This window comes from Melopsittacus undulatus, chromosome Z, assembly GCF_012275295.1.
Source record: "Melopsittacus undulatus isolate bMelUnd1 chromosome Z, bMelUnd1.mat.Z, whole genome shotgun sequence".
NCBI classification, from domain to species: Eukaryota; Metazoa; Chordata; class Aves; order Psittaciformes; family Psittaculidae; genus Melopsittacus; species Melopsittacus undulatus.
The window spans coordinates 3,243,623-3,264,579 of record NC_047557.1 but is presented as its reverse complement, the minus strand read 5'-3'; the positions used below and the strand labels follow the sequence as shown (position 1 = coordinate 3,264,579).

Sequence of the window (20,957 nt, the reverse complement as noted above, 5' to 3'; positions counted from 1 at the left end):
CGCAGAATCGAGCCATGCTACACCTTATGAATATGTAGAGATGTGCTTATGTAAGCATGAGAGCACTTGTTTCAGTACATACATATTTTATCAGTAATTTCATACCACAAACTACAGAGAGATGCAATAGTGGCATGACATTTCCGGGTGTGTATTCCCAGTATCTTTCCACAGCATTCGTAAGCCATGAGGCAAAAGGGCATGCAATTACACCTGTCTGAGAAAAGCGGCAGCTGCCTCACAGAGAGGAAATATAGAGTTGTTTCTGTTTTATCTGGTGATTTCATAACACAAAATGCCTTTGCAGTACTAAAAAAGAGGTCAGAAGCCCTGTCTCTGCACTAAGCACAAGGCTCTTGTCTTTACAGTCTTGCTCCCATGCTTTCAACCCTTCATCTCCTACATTTACCATGCTGCAGCTGTGCTCCTAGCCAGAGAAAGGCTTTAGCCACATAGGAGCTGCCTAGGGAATCCCAAAGGTAGTTTGGCACATGATAGCACCTTCAAAGCATCCTGGTTAAATATAATAGCAGCTGTAAGACAGTCCTAACAAGAAGTGTAGGCATTTATGTACTCTTTCATGCATTCATCTGTGCAGTCAGGCAGGGTTTTGTGGATAATACTCCTAGAATTAGATGTATCCATTCTTTGCATATTTTCAGATGCTAAAGTGCTTTCCTGGATATAGGCCTTTTTCCTGCTCTGCTCCACATGTACATTTAGATAACAGCACCACCCTACCTATTCATAGTGCTCAAAAAGCAAATGGATTAGAAGTGGTTAGACCCTGAAGGACAACTTTAATGGCACAAATTGAAGTACTTAAGTATTTTTCTGACTTTCTGAAAAGGATATATTTCAGTTATCCCCTCCAAATATGCCATTTCATATTCATGAGGTGTGCCCCATGATAAATCAGCAGTCACATAAACCCATTTCTGCACATCACTCACTATGTGCAATGGGAATTGCCACCTGGTTATAATTTTGAATGGCTCTAAATTCAAAGATTATTTAATGAAAAGGTTTTGAATAATCATTATGATGAATATATTTAAAAATTGTGCAGCCCGTTCACAGATAAACTGCAAAAAGAAATAAGTATAAAATAGTCTGTCTTTGTGAATATGAACTATAAAATAATCATGCCCTCAAAAAAGCAGGTCTACCCCAAATGTTGGATTTACTATACATGAATATTGCCTTTTAAAAAGTTCTGATCAATAAGTGCCTCTTTTATTCAGCAATCTTAACTTATTTCATTAGCCATTTTGCAACGAGGTCAGTAATATACTGCAGGAAAATATCTATATATTGCATACTAGAGCAGATGACAAATAGACAATAGGATAATCAGCTAAAATATCATATAAAAATAAACATTTTCCAAGTAAAAGCAATGAAGTTTGAGGAAATGTCAATCAGCCAACTGCTAAATGCTTGGCTATAGTATCTAATGCAGCAAGTAGAGTGAAGCTGATTCTTCAAATGGGCAGAAGAATGCGGCACCTTTGGAAACATTTTGAAGATCTCCTGGTTGATGTGGAAGATTCCACTAGTATCCACTTCATATTTCAGTTTAGTTCCCAAGGGAGTATTTTTCTGGGTGGTGAACAGAAAGGCAGGGGCGTTGCAACACTTCGACAAAGTAGACCTGTAAAATTAAAGAGAGAAACAAGAGCAAGGATGCTTTAGGATTTGCAATTACTATTACTCCTAAAAAGGCTGAGCAAGCTGTGGCTGTTCAGCTTGGAGAAGAGAAGACTGCATGAAGACCTCATAGCAGCCTTCCAGTATCTGAAGGGGGGCTATAGGGATGCTGGGGAGTGACTCTTCGTTAGGGAGTGTAGTGACAGGACAGGTGGTAATGGGTTCAAACTTAAACAAGGAAAGTTTAGATTGAATATAAGGAAGAAGTTCTTTACTGTAAGGGTGGTGAGGCATTGGAATGGGTTGCCCAGAGAGGTTGTAAATGTTCCAACCCTGGCTAGTTTGCTGGATTTTCCGTTAGATTCAGTGAAATTTTCCCTGAGTGAGTAATCTATGGGGAAAAAAAAGGAGGAAAAAAAAAAAAAAAAGGAGAAATGAGACCTCTATACCTGCCTTTTCTAGCCTGCAGGAAATACACATGCAAATTATGCCCTGCTCCAGATCCTGAAGCTGAGCTTCTGTCCCTGCAAACCATCCTAATGAATTAGTCCCTCTCTGCTTTAGAGGTCTTTCACCTTTTGTAAACTGTTTACTCATCACTGGACAGGAAACATAGGGGTTAAAGTATTTGTCTGGAAATGTGGAAAACTTGGCACAGCAGGGACTTAAACGTAGCAGTACCTAAAGACACTACCCCATTTACCAGACAACTGTGAATTACAAAAACTGTGATTACAAAAAAACTTTCAAAGGTCTTAGTTTTGCCTTTGACCTTGTATATGTGTGTCAGGAACATGATGTGGCCCCAACAGATGGATGCTAAGCAGACAAGTCTCAATGCACTATATAGATGTATAGCACAATGCACCCTGCTTAATGTGCTGGTGCTAGTGCCCTGAGGCAGAATGATGGTCCTCCTTAGACAGTCCTTTTTGATTGCCCCTACCTCTGGGGTGGCCACCTAATTTCAATGTGCTCCTCTCCACACTTCAGTGTGCTTCTCTTATTCTGAGTACAATCACTAGTTCCCTTACTCCAACCAGTCTTCAAGACTGTAGGCTCTAATCCTGAATGGCTCCTGTCTTCAAAACAGGCTCTGAAAATTGCCCATCAAGTCATTTCCAGAAAAAAAAAAGTATACTAAAAACCCTAAAAAACTTCTGTGTGGAGCTCACATTGGAAAAACTGTTATGAGCCTGGGACTAACAATTAGTTATTTTTAAAGATGTTAATGACTAACTCAGCACATGCATTTTCACATTCTCTCATTAACTCGTGACAGCTAGTTCGTGGAATCATGCAAGCCAATTCAGGAGAAAATTGTGGGGCCTTATTCTAAACAACAGAACTGGATCTTGCCAGTAACTTAGGGACTTCACCAATCTATATTCCACTTACTCTGAAATAATGTATTTTCTCTAGACCTGCTCAAATTTGGCCTCAAATATATCAATATTCAAATATTGGTTTGGCTTCATTCTACTACTGCTTTCACAACTCCAGTTTCAAAAGTTATATTTTGATAGCACCATGGTGGATCTTCAGCAAAGAGGAAGTCACATGAAGGAAGACAGAGTGCTACAGTAATTGACCGCAGAGATCTTCAAAGACCAGTAAAAATATCTAGACAGTCAGGGAGTAACAACTTTTAATTAAAAAAAAAAAGTCACAAACTATATCTGATAGTATCTAAACCACCACAGGAAAATCCCATTTGAGTATTTTGAGGGACAAATTAGATGTCTTGCCAATGATGTTACCAGTTTTACATCACCAGAGAGTTAGGCTAATGAATTAGGCACAGCCATTAAGGCTTGTCTTCTTCCTCAGTTCTGCCTGGTTTCATACCTGGAAGTCTTTCCCATAACAAATTCCCTGCCTCTCCTGATAAGACTGTTCCACATGCCAGAACAGCCCCCCTTTCACTCTTGATGTTGACTTTTTAAAGCAGGAAAAAGTCTGTATTTATTTAAAAGGATGACACCCAACAGTTAACAGTGATTAAATGCTTGCTTTTGATATCCATACAAAGGTTTGATCTCTCTACAGGAAGCTAAATTTCAACTAAAGTAAATCTTACTCAGCCTTATTAATGTGGACCATTCTTACTTTAATAAATTAGCTTCTGTGACATTCATCTCCCATTTGCACATCTGTAGGTTCTTCCATCTGTCAAACAATTCAGTTTGTTTCACCCTAAAATACAGAAAGAAATAAAATTAAATTTCAGCTCATTACAAAGGTTTCATTTCCTAAAACAGCTGCAGCCAGGGGACCATGCTTTTGAAAGTCTAGTGAGTGCAAAATCTTAGTATTTTTATTTTCTCTTCTGCTCAGACACAGCATCTCTAAACCATGAAAACACAAGTACAGATGGACCTCTTCAGATATTTGGGCCTGATTTCTATTTCCTGATAGGCACTCTCCAATACTTCAGGATAAAAAAAAGCAGTATCAAACAAGAAGCATCTAATGTATGTCTGTTCACAGTCTGCTGGGAAGCTAATGAGTGTCTGGCAACTACAGCAGCTTTGGGAAGGAAAGCTGCACCTAGCAGATGGGTCCAGCAGAGGAGGTATTAGAAAAGAAGATAGTTCAGGTAATTTGGCCAACTACCATTATATTTTGGTGAGTTTATCTTAATCTGTGAGATGTTACAGAACAGCACAGTTGCTAAATCCATTTTATAAACTGCAAAAGCACACATGTAGGGATAAGCATCTGTGATCACAAGAGGACATGAAAAGCTCTTTACATAAGTATCTCTCCCTCCCTCTCTGTTAGCAAATATACTTTTAATTATATCCAATGACATTCCAATGTCTACTAGGCTGATACAAGATGACATATTTTTGGTGATATCATCAATTCCAACCACTTCAGCCTTAGAGTTCATATATGTATTTGGACAATTGGAATAATGAAGGCCTTGGAAATATCTAGAGTTAGGGAGCAATTTCATAATCCAGCAAGGAAATTCTGAAGTCTGAAATTACTTGAAGACTGATAGGTCTTAATGGGTTGTCTTCAGGGATGGCTTTGGATGTTTGAATAAAGCAAAGACTTTAAAGATAATTATATATTTAAAGTGAGTAGAACTTAGGAATTCCCAGGAATTAGGTCATACTGTACTTTCTGTAGCCCACCAGAGCACATTAACTTGGAAATCTTCCATTACTGTGAGGAATGAGTTAGGAAATGTAGCACATTAGAAACAAGCACATCAGAAGAATTCAGCATAATAAAAAAGCTTAGTGTCAAATGGCATTTCCATAAAAGCAAGGCTAGCTCTAGCTGAGCAGGAGTACACTACCTTCTACGTGCCAGTGGATAAAATGAAGAAGAAAAATTAGTAATTCACTGTACCATCTGATAAGTATGCAGAAAAACAATTAAAAACTCCCCATCTTCAGCAAAACGCTGGCAGAAGTGCGACATTCTCACCCTTTCTATTTATGTTTAAGCATTGCAAGTCAGCAAGCAGTGCAAATTTGTTAGTTGTGTATTCCCTTCATCCAGTACCAAATGCAGAAGATAAGGACATAACCTATATTTTTCTGTGCATGAAGTCAGTGAGGGAAACATGCTCTAAATCATGCACACCTGGAGAAACAAACTGATTTTCTGTAGCCTCAGTTGCTTAATGCTATGCACTTTCATAGCTGCATTTTCAACTGAGATTCTCAGTGTGCTTTACAGAACTTAATAAAGTTTGTAGATTGTAAGATTACTAAACCAGTGGTTTTACATATGTAAGGGATTAGGTATAATTCCAGCACCTTAACTCAGTGCAATGCTGAAAATACAAAAGGACAACACAAAAAATACTTTGCTATACTCTGATCAATGAGTTTCACTGGCAACCTCACTTTTTGGCCCTATTCCATCACTATGGCTTCATGGATGCATCTTATTCAACTCATTAGTTTCCTGATGAAAGGACCACAAAAGACAAATTCCAGGTATTTTGTTGTTTCTCTTAATTACATTTTCATCATTTTTACTGAGTGTTATTAAGTTGTGGAACTCATTGCTGGTTGAGGCAGTCAAAAGTACAAATGGGCTCAGAAAAGATCTAAACAAATTAACAGAGAAGTCTATTTTCTGCTCTGATTACCGTAGTCTAGTCACGATCTACCACCCAGCAAGTCCCCATGACGCTATATGTTATCAGGTACAGCTAACCTTTTAGTTTAATTTCTTAGCCTTTGCTACTGGCCATTGTCAATGATAGAGCTATGAGTCATTTTGGCTGTTCTTACTCTTGCTGTGAGTCATTCTGGCTATTCTTATTCTTTAATTACCTAGTATTGGGTATTACACTGGTTTTTATTCCAAAGAATGATAACGGGTCTGATTAAAATGCCTCAATGTATGTGAAAAGCCTCCTTTTTTTCTTAAAGGGACCTCAGGTCAAATTTTGATGTCACTACTTGTACATATAAGATAACCTCAGGAATCTCTGATACAAAACCTATCCGTGCGTTCTCTTGAGCCTTGTGTTTTGACAATGTCATTGTAAGTTATAATTTTCATCCTACCTGAAAAGTAACCTTTGCATTTGGGTCACAACAACCCCATTCAATGCTCCAGGCTTGGGGAAAAGTGGCTGGAAAGCTGTTCATGAAAGAGGACCTGGGGGTGCTGACTGACAGAGCTGAACATGCACAGCTTTTGTCCGGGCACCCGAGAATGCCAGCAGCATCCTGGCCTGTGTCGGCAACAGTGGGGCAGCAGGGCCAGGGTAGCGATCATCCCCCTGTACTGGCCACTGGTGAGGCTGCTCCTTGAATCCTGTGTTCAGTTCTGAGCCCCTCACTACAAGAGAGATATTGAGGTGCTGGAGAAGGGCCAGAGAAGGGCAATGGAGCTGGTGCAGAGCCTGGAGCACAAGTGTGATGGAGAATGGCTGAGCGACCTGGGGTATTCAGTCTGGAGTAGAGAAGGCTCAGGGTGGACCTTATAGCTCTCTACAACTGCCTGACAGAAGGCTGTAGTGAGGTGGGGGTTGGTCTCTTCTCCCAGGTAACAAGTGACAGGACAAGAGGAAATGACCTCATAATTTCCTCACCATTTACTCACCATTTCTCCTCAAGATGCACCAGGGGAGGTTTAGAGTAGAGTTTGGAAAAATTTCTGCATAGAGGGGGTAATCATGCATTGGAACAGGCTGCCCAGGGTAATGGTGGAGTCACCATGCCTGAAAGTGTTTACAAACTGCGTAGATTAGACCCTTAGTGACATGGTTTAGTGGTGGCCTTGGCAGTGCTGGGTAATGGCTGGACTTGATGATCTTCAAAGTCTTTTCCAAAAGAGGTGATTCTATGATTCTGTGTTTCTTTTTAGCAAGCATTCATTCATACTTACATAGATAAAACCTTCACCTCAATGATGTCATGCCGTAATTCCAAGCATTTAGTTGAGTTGTATTCCAAAGGTCCTTCATAAAACTCAAAATACCTGAAGAAAAACAAGAAGAAAGATTACAAGTAAGGCTTAGACTAGCATACTTCTTTACCCATCAACAGCAATTTGCTTAATGTTGTTAGTTATGATTTTTGCCTAACTTTACACTATGCTGTCTGACCCGTAGGTTACTCCACATGAAAACACAGATGTCATTGCTGATGGTAGAACAGCCACCCATGTCCACTTTGTCCATCTCTACAGGAGTTCATCTCTTTTGTAGGCACCAACAAGGATCAAATAGCTTTCCAGCAGTCAACATGTGGCACCTGCCACTGAAAGTCAGGGAAAAGCACCTATCACTTGAGGAACACTGCTCCCATCATCCCTTGGTGTCTGAATATGCTGAAAAGAGTATCTTAAAGTTTGCTCTTGGGTAGAAAGCAAAGTGCTGGAGGTTGCACCTAGTCTGTGGAGATTTGCATAGCTCTACGCATTTGAAATTTCAATTGGGATTTACTCTTTTGGTGTATTTGGAGGGGATGGGAACCTGGGATTTTCTTCTCCGAAAAACTGAGCTGGCTTTGAGAATGAAAGGATTTGAATGCTCAGAACAAATGACAGTGCAATTCTTAATTAAAATATTGACTTTTTTGTTGTTGTTGTTGTTAAATTCCTTTACCTCGGCTATCAGACTGGAGTGAAGGGGAAACAAAACACAGTGGTAGCTACTCATGTTTAGGGGCCAGAGAAAGCCCAGGCTGTGCAGTGAATTCAAAGAGATTGTATTCAAATGACAAAAATATTTAGGGTTTAAACCAAGCTCTGTATCAGTTTCAGCATTTATCATCAGAAGTCTGTATTAAAACCTAATACCTAAAACCTGTGCATACCCACACAGCAGTTATGAGCACAACGAAGAAATACATGGAAACAACCTGGAGGAGCAGGTATTATGATAAAGGTTAGAACAAGTAATTTTGATTAATCCTTTAAATTCTCAGAATTCATGAGACTGTAACTTCAAACTATGCTTTGAATTTTCAACATGAAAGAAAAACATGAGATTCCTGGAAGAGCTTTATTTAAACTATCACTGGAAATGTAATATTTTGGGTTTGTGTCATTTTAAAATAATATCATGTTTCACCCAAATGTCTGTTCAGTTCTGAATATATGATCCTTAAGTAGGAAAGACTTTTTACCTTCCTTAGTAGTTCATGTTTGTAGTTAATATCAAAATTTTGGGGGATGCAAAATTGATCTGTTCTGGAGAAGTGCTAAGCACTTACACACTCCATGGGAGCTTTAGGAAAGGAGAGTGTCCAGAAAACATCTCCAGGTGTCTGCAACAGGGTATCCAAAGGCCAGAAGCATCTAAAAGCAAACAGCTTCTGAATTTTGCCTCCTAAGTATATCCAGACATCAATGTGATAAAGCAGGGCAGAGATAAGCCCATAAAAGGGAGAAAGGACTATAGTATGTGACTGGAAGAAGCGAAAGAGCCTCCCAAAGCAATCTGCTACCAACTAGGAACATTTCTATCTTGTCAGAGGCTGCTTTAGGAAGTGTCTCCCTCACCTCTTCCTGAGATTTTCACCACCTCAGCTTTTAAAAATCGTAAACCAACCATTTCTGTGATCTAGTGAGGGGCAAAAACCTTGAGACTGAAAGGAGGAAGCCTATGCCTAGAATCTGGCAGAAGAAGAATATCATAAATTCCCAATAAAGAAGTTATCTGATTACTGTTGGAAAAAAAACACCAAACCAAACAGCTCAGCAATCTTTAAAAGATGTGACTATTTGGAAATGTGTTGGCATATTCTTCAAGGCAATGAAGCAGTGGCTGCCCCATCCCTGGCAGTGTTCAAGGCCAGGTTAGATGAGGCTTGGAGAAACCTGCTCTAGTGGAAGGTGTCCCTGCCCATGGCAGGGGCTTGTAACAAGAGGAGATTTAAGGTTCCTTCTAACCCAAACTCATTCCATGATTCTATGAAATTATAGTACTTATAGCACTCCATAAACAGTGACAAATCTGTGAGATTTCCAGAGCCTCCAGAAAGGAGATACATCTCACATAACATGAACCTTCATCTGGACTCTCACCAAAAGACTTGGGTTCTTCTTCCAACTCAATCGTTCACCTGGTCATTCAGCCTTCACTAAAGAGTAGCTGAGACCCATTGCACTGGCACATCTCCTGTGTGTATGGCTTGTTGAGCTGGACCTGAGCAACCTCTGTACTCTGAAAGCTGCTCCAACTGAGATTAGATTAAGAACTCACCTGGCTGCACCAGGCCAAAGCCTTGTGGGGATGTACTCCAGATAAAATTAATAAACTAAACTGAAAACCCTCTCTCAGGAGCCAACACCACAGGACTTCTTCCTGGTCACAAGATTTTACAGTGGTGAAGGAGTCTGGCTACTAGTGCAGACAAACATTTTTGTCCTTCTGCAATACTCAGTTTTCCTAGTATATTTTGGTGTAACCATTCTTTATTTCTTGCAGTCAGACAAGGCTTGGACCTTGAATGTGCATGTTCTATGTGTTAGCTAGTGGCAGATATACATCTGAATTCAACACTCAGCACACTACACACCACTCCTACCTCTCTGGACATAAGCAACGTCTGTCAGCCTTGACCTTGCTCTTGCTCTTCCACATAACACTGGATTTCAGTACCCGTTTGTGTCTAAGGACAGGTAAGAATGGTAGACATCTAGATTAATGTGTATTTTTATCTTTCCTGCGCAATTCTTGCTCTGCTGCTCACTTAGAGAACTGCAGCTCAGATACTAGACAGCACATGCTATCACATGGGAATGCTGCAGCAGGGGAAAGCTGGCTTCAGTCCATGGCACTGGAGACAATGATGCCATTTTATGGAACAGAGATGAAATTTCCTGAGTCTCAGCCATTCCCTTTGATCACTGCCTCTATACCCAAGCCACAGACTGAAAATAGAAATGAGAAAAGACATGTTACCAAAGAGGCAGAAGGGTAACGACAAAAGTACAAGGTAAAAATAAATAACTTCTGGGTCTGAAAGGAAATCCACAAGGCAGCATTACACTTGTAGGAGAGTTATTCCATTACCCTACAGCTTCAAAAAGCACAGAACTGTCCTGCAAGTCTCAAACTCCCACAGTAGCTCCAGCTTTTCCAGCAGAGTCACTGGGAGTGTCAAATTCATCATTTGGCACAATATGGAAGTGCAGGAGGATCCATGAAACAGGCCAGATGACACACTGCCAATGGGACACATGCCTTCTGCAGCAAAGGCAGCGTCACTTCTGCACTGAGTGGGGAGAGGATGCTACTGGACACAGGATAAGCTCAACTGAAACTAACTCAGTGTGCCTAAGCCATTGAATAATCATCATCTGGGCTGTCACTCAAAAGCCCCAGAATCACATCTGAAGCAGACAGTCAGGCACTACGCCTCCTTAGTGTTAACGCTACTGAAGCTGCAGCACCAAGGTTGCAAGCATTAATGATGCTACATCAGCATCAAGGAATTTGCAAGGCAGTATCTGGTCAGACTATTAAGAAAAGGTTATTTTCTTTCCCCCAGGAGAGTTGTTCATGCTATTTATTTGTTTCACAGCAATCACCCCTCTTGCTACAGACACTGAAGCAAATTAGTAGAGGCAGGTTCTTGGAGCACTGGCCAACCTTTTCCAGCAGAAGTGCTTCATAGAATCATAGAATAGTTAGGGTTGGAAAGAACCTTAAGATCATCTAGTTCCAACCCCCCTGCCATGAGCAGGGACACCTCACACTAAACCATATCACCCAAGGCTTCATCCAACCTGGCTTTGAACACTGCCAGTGATGGAGCATTCACAACCTCCCTGGGCAATGCAGCTTTTGCACACCAGGTTCTAGCACAAGGAACATAGGTTCCCTCAGCTCCTGCAGATGTCCTTTAAATACAGCTCCTCCACTCAGCAGGGTCTGGTCCTGCTGGGAGTGCTTGGAGACCAGCCCCACAGGCTCTCCCAGAGGAAGCATCAGTCTCACCCACTCCCTAGGCTCTGAGTGCTGCTTCTGCTTATTAACTCCCACTCTAAACCATGTAGTTCCCTGTGAACGAAGATACATTTGCCTGTCAGAAAGCTTAATTAGCACAAATGGGAACTGTCCTCATCATCATCTTCCTCAGTGTGATATCTAGCTAAGATACAAGGGTATAGTGCAGTTTATTTTGATTTATGCTCTTGATTAGTGACAAGTGATAAACCTGACTACACTACTCCTTGTGCTACAGAAAAGGGCTGTGTTTAACCTTTATAAGAATGACAGTCATATTTTATATCCATAAAACAGAGTTGATGTGTTTCCAACAGAATATCCTGTCACTGCAGTGCCTTCACTTCCCCTGCTGAGATCTAAACTACTTTTACCCATAGAAGTTCATAAGTCTACTGGAAAACCAACACAATAATCCATGATTCTTCACAATAAGGAATCACAGCAAACAGCACAGTTGCACGTGGGATTGTGGTTTCCCATGGCTCAATGCTCTGTGTCCATGCAAGTCAATTGTTGCTTTCAAATAAACATTAAATCCAAACATCAGATGCTGTATCTGAACACCACACAAGCTGCAAGTGCTCAGAGAGGACACCACTTTTTTATGGCGCTCAGCACTGAAAGCCCAGAAATGAGGTGCTATTCACTCTGTAATTTTCCTTTTTTTTTGACTGAGCCTTACTTCTTTTGCATCCTTCATGTCTCTCATTGCAACCTCACTTCCAGCTGAGCAGCTTACTGAGCTTGCTAGTGAAAGAAATATTTGGTTTCCCAGTACACCAGCTAACTCTTAGGTCTTTGATCATCTCCAGCTGGGTTACTCCTGCTTTGATCAAAAGTAAGCTTTTTTTGATCATGGCTATATGAATTTAAAAGCCTGTGACTTCAATCCTGCCTTCAAGTGACACTTGGATTGAGGCACTGATTTGTCTGATATAATGAACAAAGGTTTTAAAGTACAATTGAGTGTTAAGCATCTTTTAAACAAGAGCATTTTCTCCTGCACAAGCTGCCTTTCCATTTTGTTCATTCCTGCAGTGCTAGTTCTGCACGGTTTGCACTGAGGCTGCAGCACATGCTGCAAGAGAACAGAGTGTAACAGGAAGGATTCCACCTACCCTGCAGGAAAAACAAAGATCTTTCCAAAAATATACATTATCCAGTGACTAAGAGATGAGAATAAATGAACCAAGTCATGCAGGCTTCTGCTAAATAATAAGAGTACTGTCCAATTAGCAGTGCCTGTGCTCATCAGTATGGGCAGATCCATGGCCAGGTCTAGATTCACCGCCACTACTCAGGAGCATAGCAAGTGCTTCTACTATTTGTATGTAACAACATCAAAACCTACAAGATTTAGTCAAAAGGTTTAAGTGTCTGACATCAATATGGTGAGCTTTTTCCCCTCAAAGAATGGATCCTACCACTTCACATGGCATATTCTCCTAAGATTACTTTGACCTCGTTTGGAAGGCACAATCCCAGTTTAGCAGATAAAGAAGTTGATGTAGAGGCTCTTGAAGGTCCTTTCCTACCTCAATGATTCGGTGAGTGGAAGGTAAGTCCATGGCAGGCAGAAACAGAGACCTTGGGCTCTACTCTCATAGATGCTCCACAGTGTCTATAATTACTACCAAGAACAAGAGCAGTTTCTGAAGTTTATGGGACTCATAACAACCTTTCATGCTGTACTTTGCAAAAGAAAACACATGTGGACATACTGACATTAAATGAGATCCCCCTGCTCTCACAGTTGGCAAGTGAAGCAGAAATGTTCTATGTCCTTAGATTAATTTACACTTCACTCAGGCTGTGGCATAAAAAAAATACACTGCTGCATGTGTGTTTCTGCCATTTGAGAGTTGTGCTGACTTGTCCACTATGAGATGATGCTTGAAAGACTGAGCTGAAAGAGAAGGTGCTGTGGGCACAAAGAAAGATGGAGAAGCAACAGTCTTCTGCTACGTAGGTTCATTAAATTATTCAACTACCTCATCCTTGGCAACAACAAATACAAAAAAAGATGTTTTTTATTTCTTCTGGTGGCCAGCCATTGATGCCAATGTCACTGGCATTAAATCGTTTAAACCTTTTACCATCTTAGTCTATAATACTACCTGATGTAGCAGATGTCTAACTGATCATGAACTTTCAGTATATGGTTGCAGTTGTGAATAAAATGCGTCACTATAAATTGCCATGTAAAACAATAAAAATATAAGCAAGAGAAATGGTCATACATCTTCGTATGCACTAGGTGGTAATGGCTCTTCTGAATTACTGCATCCAGTTCTGATTATTTCATCTCTGAGGGTTTGAGATGTTGGTGGGAGTTACAAAAGGACCTGCAGAAATTAGCTGGGTTCTAAAAAGTATGAGAGGCGTATGAAGCTTAATCTAAACATATGGTGACTGAGCAAGGCAACACTGTACCAGGAAGCAATTAGTAGTGACAGGAAGCTTTTTAATACAGTATAGCGAGGAAAAATAAAATCCAATGGCTGGAAGCTAAAGACAGAAATGGCATTTCTAATGCAAGGTTGGTCTTCTTTCTGGGAGAACCAGAGTAATAATAAAAAAAAAAAAGTAAATCAAGAGCTGTAATTCTCCTACAAGAGCTCATACATCCCAGGAGATTCAAGTAACTGAGGTTAAAAGCTATTAACCCATGAACCTCCTGATTATCCACCTAGGATATCTTGAAATGCTTGGCTAGATTTGTTTCTTTACAGTGTGACAAATCTGTCTGGATTTTCATAATAAACAGCATCAGAAATGTCCATCCATCGAGACAAAGTGAGCTCCCCAAGATAGCCTGCTTATCTTCCAAATTAAAGATTTTTAATTAAAAAAACCCAAAACAACAAAAGTGTTTCCATGAACCAGCTCTAAATTCATGTGATCTTCCAGAGAAGAGGAGTGGCTTTTGTATTTCTGTCCTTTAAAAGCAGTTCATTGATAGCTATATGTAGCTCACAAGTAACCTTAGAAAAGTGTATTCGTCCATCAAATCTCAGAGGTGCTCTGTTTCTAGATTCCCTGTTTGATCTGCTCGTGTGACTTCACACACAGTTTATACGTTTGTACAGTTGACCACAGCTGTGATACCCTGAGGATACATTTTTCATAATGACTTTGACTGGCAAACTGGCACTGACATTCTGATCTTGATCTGTCTTCACATCTCAACACACAGATCATAAAATAACAGTGTGGTTTGCGTTTGAGGGGACCTTTAAGCTCATCCAGTTCCAGCCCCCTGCCATGGGCAGGGACACCTTCCACTGGAGCAGCTTGCTCCAAGCCCCTGTGTCCAACCTGGCCTTGAACACTGCCAGGGATGGGGGAGCCACAGCTTCTCTGGGCACCCTGTGCCATCACCTCAGCACTCTCACAGGGAAGAACTTGTGCCTAAGAGCTCATCTCAATCTCCCCTCTGGCAGGTTAAAGCCATTCCCCTTGTCTTGTCCCTACAGGCCCTTGTCCAAAGCCCCTCTTCCCCTGTAGGCCCCCTTCAGGTACTGGAAGCTGCTCTTAGGTGTTCCCAGAGCCTTCTTTTTATCATTTGGGGATTGTTTGGCTCTGCTGCCCAATACCACATTAGCAGTATGAATTGAGCAAACAGTCGCTCCAGCTAATTAGCTAACACTAATGTTGTTCTCATCTGTCCACTTACTCTCTCTACAACCGGTCTCACATACTACCCAATAAAGCTCTGCTGCAACAGCTGCAGGTGTAACAGCAGGAGATAAAGCAGAAACAGCCCTAAATGACATAGCAAAGTCCAGGGTACCTCTGCAGGTTGTTCACCCACCTGTGATAAGCCCACCTTGCAGACCATACTTCCGAATCAACACCACTATCCCCTGTGCTTTTTAGGTCATCTCTCCCACAGATTGTCATTTATCTTTGTTTAGAGGTTTTCCTACTGTACAGTGTGTCATCTAGAATGATTTATTGGAGAGTATATCGAATTTGTATACTGAATTCTAGTTTTAGGTACACTTTGGTGTTTCTTTATTTTCACAATAGCTGTATCAAAACAACATTGGTTGCTGACAAGCAGCAGTGGGTACATTCTCAGCTACTGTCCTGGCCAATGAGGTCTGATGGCCCAAGGCCTTACTGAGAAATGTGATTTTGTCTGAAAAAATGTGATTTTGATGAATCCAACTGATTACACATCTATTTTGTAGCCACTGGGGACAGAGCTCCAGATTTGTCATACTGAAGAATTCAGGGTACAAACTGGCAGGCCCAAAAGCATAAAGCTCACGTCTTCCCTCGCCTGTCAAAGGCTTTTGTGGTGTCGCCACCTAAGTCTTACATTGAAAACTTCAATTCAGATGGACTGATGGCAGAGAACACCATAACCCAACCAATACAGCAGAAAGATCATCATATCATTAAGGCAGCTTCTTTGCAACAGAAAATGCTTAAAGCATGAAGACTCAAAATCCCAGTAAGTTGTAAAACACAAAAAGAAAACAGAGGAATCAAGGTTCTAGGAAGCAGTTGCACCAGGTAGAATGCTTTACCTGATTTCCCATGTCCTGGGTTCAGTAGGACTAACCAAAGAAGTATTCCATACCAGAGCACATCATGCCCAGTATATAAACGACGGGCAGTTACCCGAAAGGGCTAGATCACTGCTTGGGTCAGGCTGGGTATCGGTCGGCTTGGTGAGTGATTGTATTCTCTTCCCTTGTTATTTCCCTTATCATTATTATTATTATTGGTGGTAGCAGCAGTGGTTTATGTTATACCTTATTTACTGGACTGTTCTTATCTCAACCTGTGACAGTTACATTATTTCAATTCTTCTCCCCACCCCTTCAGGACTGGGGGGAAGAAGGCAGGGAGTGAGTGAATAGCTGCGTAGTTTCTGGGTTGCCAGCTGGGCTTAAGCCATGACACCCCACAAGGATGCTGTAGGATTTGTAACACACAGTGTAAGATAAAAAGCAAAAGGTATTTTTGCTTGAGCAATGGCTCAAGCAAATGGCTAAAACTCCTGCACAGTAAAAACATTCCAACTGCAAGCCAAACTTTAACTGTGTACATTAGTTAAGGTCTGAATTAGCTTATATTGAGATCAATAACATGACATTCTTTGTTTCTCTCCTACTTATAATTTTCATGCGACATTTAATCTTCAGTGTTCATTGGTTTTGATATGGCCACTACTCTTGTGAAAACTGGCTGTCTTGCAATTCTAATGCACTTTTATTCTCTCAATGTGCTTTTGCTTTCAAAGTCCTTCATTTTTATCCAAAAAATCACTCCTACAGAATGTTGTCAGTGTCTCTACACTATGTATTAAGTTACATAATTAAAACATAAAGAGTAGTTATAGAATATACATGGGTTAATAGCACATATGTATGAATAGTTTTGTGCACTTTAGTCATCTCTCTGGAGACCTATAAATATATACAAGTAAAATCAGGTCAGTAAAATGCAGTCTGCAAGTTTTCCATTTGGTGGAAAGAATTATTCATCAGAGGAAGGCTTGTTTTCAATTCAGCTCAACAGCCTGAAGTGGGGTGTTAGATTAAGACCCTCAAAGGATGTCTAGTGATAACACAGTAAGAAAGGTGATTCAAGGTAAATAGTAAACAATTTATGACACAGCTCTGAGGTTACTCACCACACAGTCTCACCTCCATATTTATATGGTTCTATTTTATTTTACTATATTCTTGGCTTTCAGACAGTAGACAAATGGATAAATAAAATCCGCAACACATGTGCAATGTATGTTGCAGACAGACTTATTCTTAACTCAAAATCCCCCTCTTTCAGATCCATAGTCATTAACACAACATAGACTTTGAAACTGGCATCTTTTATTGACGTTATAACCTTAGAAATTTTTGTCTAACTTGTGCAGCTTGAGACTGTTTGTATAAAAAACTTGCATCCTGAACCTCTTTGTCTCACAGGAGCCTAAACATTTTAAGAATAGTACTGGCATTCAGTGCTTTGCACATAGTATGTATTTTGCAGTCAAGAATTTTGCTTCCCTATCCTTCAAGCAGTGATGCTTCACTGTCTCTGACAAGAGTATATGGAGGGGAAAATCTATACTTAATATTCTCACATCTTATGCTACATTCACTACTTTTATATGCCAAGCACCTAAACTGAAGACTTTACAGACTACACAAAGAAGGCAACAAAAGGGGAGAGAGAGAGAGATAGAAACATACATAAATAATTAACCATTTCCCCCTTCCTCTGAGTGAAAAATTGCAGCCTAAGTTGGTTCATTTTCTAAAGAACCTTAACTAGTTAAACCAACAAGTACTGCTCATATAGGATCAGGTTACAGCAACAGGAATTGCAGCATTGCTGTGGTTCAGTGAGACTGGATGGGTTTTGGGAGGTCAGACTTTGCACTTCTGCTTGCCTTTGAAATGCTATCAGCTCCACAGCTGCAGTGGTGTACAGTTAACACGATGATATTTTAAACAAAATATGTCATTTAACCAGGGAGAGTTTTATTTACACATAGGTATTAACTGTAAATTTATTTTAATTAATTTTATTTGGTCTTTCACCTACAGTCTTTCTAAGATGTCCCTGCTACTTACTGAACTTGATACTATACATGACTTAGGACTTTCAACTTCCACAATTGAGGTTCCAGGAAGATATTCCAATTATTCATCCTCTGCCTGTACCTGGATTTATGCAGATGGCCTGTGATAGCTATGGAGCTCTTGAGGCACGACTACAGCCAGTTTCCTCACTATGCACATGGCTTTTCATGACCCTTCAGATACATGCCAGTCAAAAAGATCCTACCACAAATCAGTACAAAAAGGTCAACAGCACATCAGTGCTTCTCAGATTTTAAAAGTAGTGTCAAAAAAGGAAATACTCCAGTCTTATCTATATAGAACATTTTCTCTACTAGGCCCTGGAAAGATTTCAAGTTAAACTATGGGTATTTTAGAATACATATTCTCTTATAAAGGAAGTACTGGGCCAGTGTGCTCTGCGTGCATCAATACTGTTATGTTGGGACATTCTTCACCCAAGTCCCACCCTCCCAAACTGTCACTGTCACATTGACATGTAGCATTGGTGGGAGAACAGAAATAGGAGAGATCAGGAAACATAACTCCCATCCTGTGTACTGCAGATGAATATGGCATATTACAAAATGGTCCCAGAGCCTTGAAGGGGTTAAAAAGCACAGCACGTGTGTATCCCTGGCATCTTCTGTGCCATGGGGAGTAGTACCAAGCAGCCACAGAAGGCTGCAAATCTCATTTTTTGTACAGTCTGCGCTCACGTTATGCTTTATACAAACAGAGAGAGGTCTCTTTAGTCATGCCTTCGGATGTTGGTACCTGGTGCCTGTGTCACTGCCACTCTTCACTGCTCCGTCATCCGTGAAATTAAAGGTGCCGGTCCAATTTGCCAATTCCTCACCATTCTGCCAGCTAAACTGCAGTCCTCTAACAAGAAAATGAGGCAGTTTATATTTGATATCATTCATCAAGTCTATCAGCATGAGCTCTCAATGTCCTTTTTCTTAACACAGAAATGTCACTACTACACATACATCAAAAACAATAAGATATCAAGAACCAAAAGACATCATCTCAAGGTGGAAAGAACCAATTTTCACCTCCCATAGACTTTACAAGTCATTGGCTGAAAACAATACCAGACTCCCCAGCCAAACTGGGAGGCCAGTAATCATCTGTGCTCATAAACAACATACATACGCATGGAGTGGAGCAAGGTGCAAAAAGCTGGAGACATGGAAAACCACAGGGCCAAAGAACTAAACCTTCCAAACTTCAATTTTACAACTACAGTAGTTGTTAAATGTGGTAGGCACTGGGCCATTCTTCTGACTTTTTGGCCATGCTAGCAAAGGTTTTTTCATTTGATGTCTTCTCTGAGTCACACTATATTGCTTCTCTTCTTTGTTTGGGAAGATGACATTTTTAAGCCAATGCATATCACAGTCATCATCTGTTTTCCAAACTTTCACAAATTCATTCCAAGACCCACGATGCCTATAGTCATCTGGAAACTACACCTAGAGTTGGAAGGAAATCTCACATGAATTAAAAAGGCTGAGTCTGAAGAAACATTTGACAACACAAGTCTTTCCCTTAGCTTAGAAGTCAACGAAAAAGAATCTTGCAGATTGTTATTTTTAATCTTCTCCTTTTTAACCCAATTTCATGATTTCAGAAGCCTGGCAGCTGAGTTGTGAACATTTGGTGCTGCCAATACTGAAAGTTAACTTCCCAGTTGGGCTGTGCAGGGACAGCCAGGAAGCAATCTGCCAGCCTGCTTTGCCCACATTAAAGGGCATTCACTGGGACCCCATTAGTTTTCATGGTCCACGGGCTTATTACAATGGCTGGAGAATCTCACAGACCACATCCATTCTCCAGGCCAATTGGCAGCAGTTACAAACACAGGAAATTAAGAAGGAACAACAACACGAGGTGTAAAAATAATGACTCCTGGCTTCCCGCAGCAGAGAAGTGGAATAGCTCTAAACAGTTCCAAAATCATATAGTAGGAGTTCATTTGATCTGTATTGTAGAAATGTATGCATGTAACTTCTGGTTGTCAGCTAGTTTAAGACAACCTTGTCTAAGTATCTGCAGTGCAGGCATTTTCATATGACCTAGTCGAACTGGTTCTTAAAAATAACAGAATCACAGACTGGTTTGGGTTGAAGGGACACTAAAGCTCATCCCTGGACACCTTCCACTAGAGCAGGTTGCTCCAAGCCCCATCCAACCTGGCCTTGAACACTGCCAGGGATGCGGCAGTCACAGCTTCACTGGGCACGATGTGCCAGTGCCTCAGCACCCTCATAGGGAAGAACTTCTGCCTAAGAGCTCATTTCAGTCTCCCCTCTGGCAGGTTAAAGAGCCATCCTAAGCCATTCTACTCCCTTCTCAAGCTGCCTCCCACAAAAAAAAGATAGGAGAGAAGCACTATGAAAATCTTAAAAAAGCTTCCTCTGACTCTTCCAAATGTATTTTCATTTCTTGCATGTTCTCCTGTGATCTAATTTTGCTTTAAATGTAAAAAAAAGAATATTTCAAATCACGGAAGCCAAATTTTTGCTCATGGGAGACCCATTCTTACTACTTCTTAGTTAAATACATTAATGCAATTCTCCTGTTTTCCAAGAAAATCAAAACAAGCCAAAGAGACTGTGCTGATCCCCATAAGACAAATGAGATGATATTGCATACTTACCTCTTAGATTCATCTTGGAGAAGGCTACTCTGGTGAACAGTTTGGAGAATCACATCAAATGGTGTAGCATTTATGGTACAATGGCTATTGGGTAATGCAGTGTCATGAGTCCCACACTTTGTATGTTGTTCTGAGAGTTTTTAATCAGCTGAGGCTGCCCAGGGTACAAATTCTGAGTAGAATATTGGTGTGAAGAAAACGTGAGAGAATTCTCACTTTTACTAAGGCACCTTCACTTTTAGGCTTGTTGAAATAAACACTTGTGATTATCTCCCATGTACCACAGTCTAACACATTTTTTTGCCATACTGGAACTGGTATGGAAAAATATTTTTTGAATATTCATGTCTCTTTAAAAGGCATCTAAATATATGGCCTTAAAAATATGTTTTAATTGCTAAGGCATCACTGAATGATACATGGGGAGAAAGGGTAGAAGTGTGGGAAAAACAAGCTGGAATTGCACTTTTTAATTGGTTTTAAATTAGATATTTTGGGCTTAGATATGAAATACCATTAATCTAGATAAATAACTGGTGTCGTTGTACCCTTCAGAGATGAACTTTCCTAAAGCATAGCCAACATCCTGGCAGATGAAATGAAGAATTAAAACATT

General features: G+C 40.5%; 1 protein-coding gene across 3 annotated transcripts in view; it reads right to left on the bottom strand.

The window, feature by feature from the left end:
• ST8SIA5 (ST8 alpha-N-acetyl-neuraminide alpha-2,8-sialyltransferase 5) overlaps window positions 1-20,957 on the bottom strand; it is a 41,268-nt gene that overhangs the window by 6,597 nt on the left and 13,714 nt on the right. Inside the window, exons 2-5 of one of the 3 annotated variants that reach the window (XM_013128107.3) lie at window positions 18,454-18,561; window positions 7,018-7,110; window positions 3,760-3,846; window positions 1,510-1,654 (exon numbers count right to left, since the gene is read on the bottom strand). In XM_013128107.3, coding sequence (XP_012983561.2) covers window positions 1,510-1,654; window positions 3,760-3,846; window positions 7,018-7,110; window positions 18,454-18,561 — 433 coding nt within the window. The remainder of the gene's footprint in view (window positions 1-1,509; window positions 1,655-3,759; window positions 3,847-7,017; window positions 7,111-18,453; window positions 18,562-20,957) is intronic. The other 2 variants (XM_005145386.3, XM_013128108.3) reach the window with 2 other exon arrangements.